We start from the raw sequence: 4,558 nt of genomic DNA, 5'->3' as shown, positions 1-4,558 counted from the left end.
CCAGCATCGGTTGTCAAGCGATGTTGGGGGGACAAACACAGACACACACACACACACACATTATATATATATACACACACACACATATATACACGATGGGCTTCTTTCAGTTTCCGTCTACCAAATCCACTCACAAGGCTTTGGTTAGCCCAAAGCTATAGTAGAGGGCACTTGCCCAAGGTGCCACACAGCGGGACTGAACTCAGAACCATGTGGCTGGTAAGCAAGCTACTTACCACACAGCCACTCCTGTGCCTATCATTTAGAAAAAAAAAACCTTTAATGTTTCAAAATCCAATAGCCCTTTCTAGTATATCAAGAAATTGTTCTAAGTATTGATTCTGTCCAGTTCAAAATAAAAAACCTGAGTAGAAATGTGAAATATTGCTTTTAATCTTTCAAGGATACACACTTGCTATTTTAAAGTGATCTTACATCAAAATTTTTCACGCTAATTTATCTTCCAAACACCAGTTTAATAGGAACAATGGTATTTTACAAAATTCTTTAGCATTTTCAAAATTAACTGAAACAAAACTAGTGTGTCTCCACAGAGTTACATGATAACCAAACTGTCACTAAACATTCAAGGTTTCCTTGTCAGTAAGGTACCACATGCAAAACCACCTTTGACAATACCACAACACCAAAAAGCCTTTCAGAATTTATTGGATAAAACTTGTGTAATCGCAAAGTCCCAACACAATACTAATTTCATGTTGTCCCTCTCACACATACATACATGTGCGCATGTATCCTGCAGAGAAAAGCTTGTTGCATTGTATGTTGTATCATTTCTTGACTCATAAGTAATGTCCCCACTGGTATGTTTTCAGATTAACTTTACAACAATCGTTCAAAATAACATGTTTAACACTTTAGCATTCAGATTTCTCTGGCAAACCTAATGCTTACTTATTCACATTGTTTTGAATTTATTCTGCATTACCTTTGCATTGTCTTGTAACCATGAAACTTCAGTGATGTGGTTGTTTATGTTCAAAATGACATGCTAGGGTAGGTGTGATATGCAAGATCTGGTCAGTTTGAACACAGAACAAGTAGAATACTTTGGTCAGATATGGCCAGTGTAAATGCCAAAGGGTTAAAGATGAAATATATTTTTTAATATTTACATCCATTCATACAGTGAAATTCAACATCTGATTGTTATAAAGCATTACATACACATCTTGGAATAAGATGCCTGCAAATGATCAGTAATCAAACAAATCAGAAATTAAACTTATTAAAATCATAGCAAAGATGTAAATATTCTTTTATTTTCTATCTTTAATGATAAGGTTCATAGTTTCAGAACTTATAATCATATCAACAATACCACATCTCAGGCCGTTACATCATTTTCACAGGAGTACCGTTTTATAGGAAAACATCTATAGTTTCATACAGGAGTACTGTTTTGTTGGAACACATCTATAAAGGTATATCAGTATGACTAATATTTTAATTAAACAAAATTCTAAACTGAAGTATCAGCAAGCATTACATACCTCAAGATCAGTTATTTTTCTAACTGCCTCTAGCTTTTCTTGTAAAACTCGCCGTAAAGACTCCTAGATGAAAAAAAGGAAGAAAAGGGCATTGAAACGTACTGAACTGTCATAGTTTAATAACTTCATTTATATAACGATGACTACATTGTGGTCATAATATTAAATGACAAACATTTAAAAATATTTAAACTATGGAATAAAATACTACAATTGTCTCAGAAATTAAGTATTAGACTAATTAGAATTGTTGCAAGCTGTTGCTCTCATTTATAATTATTGTACAATTATAATGAAATATATGTGAAAGTGTGTAATGGATTATAGTCAAGTTATAGTACTGCAAGTAACTGAGGTGTTGCACATAGGATGTGGCAGAAAACATTGACGGTCTGACGGTGAATTCAATTGCCTGGTAGAAGAATAAGGGGAACCACTGAGATCTTAGTAATCGTGCAAATATATCCAATAGGAAGTTGGCTTCAAAATCTAACAGTATGAGGGAGCTGAACTCGGCGAAGATAATCTGCACTCTTCGCTGCGATGGAGATTAAACTCTACTTGGACAACAGTGCACTCTTTGCCAATTCATCTTTTGTCTTATTCAAAGCAAATCTTGGGGCTTCTACAACAAGTTGGCTCCATTAACCAGACTGATGAGATATGTAATGGAGTAATTAGAGAGAGTCTAGGTCAGCAATTTGCAACTTTTTATGCTCAACAGCATATTGAATAAAGCACTAGAAATGTTGATAATACACAGTCTGTTTTTAAAAAATGTTATTATGTAAAATATAAGCAATAAAACATTTAAAATAGATGGGTGCACACTTTGCTGCAAAGGAATACACATGCACTGGTGTAGTGCATCGAAAAGTTTACTAAATGTCCTGGCATTTTTTGACTTTGCTTTAAAAAGTCACGGCACGCCTATGGATCAAATGTCACCCACAGCACAGTGGTTGAAAAGGGTAGCTCTATGGTGGCCACAAGAGCTGCAGAAAAAGTGCAGCCAAAAAATCCTACTTAAATCACACACTAACATCTAAAAAAATGTAGGACACATTAATTAATATATTTAGGAGTGAGATACTTGGCACATTGCTGTACTCAAGAAGACCCCATCCACCACTGCAGAAGTGTTAAGACTGCATCCCCTGGTAAAGAGGATTGGTCTACAAGAGCCCCATGCTGGTGCCACATCAAAAGCACTTGTGCTGGTGCCAAATGCACCCAGCACACACTGTAAAAGCAGTTGGCATCCAACCGTAGAAACCAAACCAAATCAAACAGGAACCTGGAGCTGTTCTCTGGCTTGCCATCCAAACCATCTAGTCAAACTGTCCAGCTCATGCCAGTATGGAAGAAGGACATTTAAAGAAGAGGATGTTGATGATGATGATGATTCCTAAATAGGAACAGCTGGTCAGAAATCTGTTCAACCAAAGCAGACTGGGAATCGAACAATCACAACTATATAAGGGGAAAAAAAGAAAGGTAGAAGTGGAAGAAGAGAATGTAAAAGATCAAACCTTTGCTGTGATCTCATAATGATGTTTATCATCTTGTAAAGCAACTAGTTCTTGACGTAAGGTGTCTTCACCATGGTTCTGCAAAGAAATATTATTTAGTATAAATAAAATATTACTCAAAACGATACATAATAAACATTAAAGCCCCTTTTCATGCCAATCTGCCAGAGACCATTCGTGGAAACTTTTATTCAATGCAGACCATCTCACAGGTTTAAGAGGGTCTGTATCTAAATTAAACCCTTCCAAAATATCGTTTAAGAACACTTAAATAACATTTTTATGCAAGAACTCTTTGCTATGATCCCCAAACTGGTTTAATGATGAAGTTAGTTATTTTTACTAAATCCCTCTAAATTCTTGATTATTTTCAAATTTAACTGAAAGTTATTAGCAATGTATTTCACTGGAAATATGTTAACATGAAAGGCTTAAAAGGGGCATAATAAATAATAACATAGGGGAAAAGAACTTACCTTTGAATAAATAACTAACTGACTTTCCAAAACCTCTAATCGCGATAATAATCGATCTTCATCAATTAGAGCCTGAAATAATAAAATATACATATTAGAAACAAAAAGAAAAAAAATGATATATATACAGAGTTGGCCAAAAGTCACCTGACAGTAAATCAAAATTCCATAAATACTTAACATTCAATTTTATTTATTTATTCCAATTATGAATGTTTAATAGTTGAGTGCTGTGAGTTAAAAATCACCTCTTTTTTTTTTTTTTTTCAACATTTGTCTGTTTAATTAGTCTCATTCAGTTGTTAAACATAAATAAATCTTGGAATTAAATTGGTTTTGATTTACTGTCAGGTGACTTCTGACCAACCCTGCATGCATACATACATAAACACACAGATATACACTTTTCACACTCTAGCACACTAACCTACCTACCCACCTTTTCTGTTCTTTCCCATATTCCCCTTGTACCTCTCTCTCTACCTTGGGAAGCCATGTAGTCACCTCTTCAACAAGATACCCATTTTTGTTCCTCATACTTTCACTTCCTTCAATACTATACCTCATTCAGTTAAAGAGTCATGTCTTGGTGCCATATTAAAAAAAAAAAAACCACCCTGTATACATGGTCAAGTGGTTGGCATTAGGAAGAGCATTCAGCTGTAGAACCCATGCCAAAGCAGATGGTGGAGCTCAACATAGCCCTCTAGCTTGTTGGTTCCTGTTGAACCATCCAACCCATGCCAGCACAGAAAAATGGACATCAAACAGTCTTGATGATGATGATGAATATATCATGTAAAAATATTAAGTAAATGCATCCTGTACTCATTTTAGCAATACCTATTCCATGTATTTGATCAAACAAACTCTACTCAACTATAGTGCAAGTGGCTGAGTATATCAAAAACATATATACCCTTAACAGAATCCATGGGCTGACTACAGTTTCTTCATCAGACTGGCACACAATTTTTATCTACCTAATTTCATTCCCATGGCTTTGGTCAACTTGTTTATATATATATATATATAT

The 4,558-nt window shown here is 34.9% G+C and overlaps 1 protein-coding gene across 3 annotated transcripts in view; it reads right to left on the bottom strand.

Moving 5' to 3' along the window:
- Positions 1-3,675, bottom strand: part of LOC106869515 (sarcolemmal membrane-associated protein) — a 52,273-nt gene extending 48,598 nt beyond the window's left edge. For all 3 annotated transcript variants that reach the window (XM_052973182.1, XM_014915283.2, XM_052973183.1), the window contains exons 1-3: positions 3,523-3,675; positions 3,047-3,124; positions 1,515-1,577 (exon numbers count right to left, since the gene is read on the bottom strand). In XM_052973182.1, coding sequence (XP_052829142.1) covers positions 1,515-1,577; positions 3,047-3,124; positions 3,523-3,615 — 234 coding nt within the window. In that variant the 5' untranslated portion in view covers positions 3,616-3,675. The remainder of the gene's footprint in view (positions 1-1,514; positions 1,578-3,046; positions 3,125-3,522) is intronic.
- Positions 3,676-4,558: the final 883 nt, after the last annotated feature.

Source organism: Octopus bimaculoides, chromosome 15 (genome assembly GCF_001194135.2).
Source record: "Octopus bimaculoides isolate UCB-OBI-ISO-001 chromosome 15, ASM119413v2, whole genome shotgun sequence".
Classification (NCBI taxonomy): domain Eukaryota; kingdom Metazoa; phylum Mollusca; class Cephalopoda; order Octopoda; family Octopodidae; genus Octopus; species Octopus bimaculoides.
Note: the sequence above shows the minus strand (reverse complement) of the source record. Positions and strands in the feature narration are given on the sequence as shown.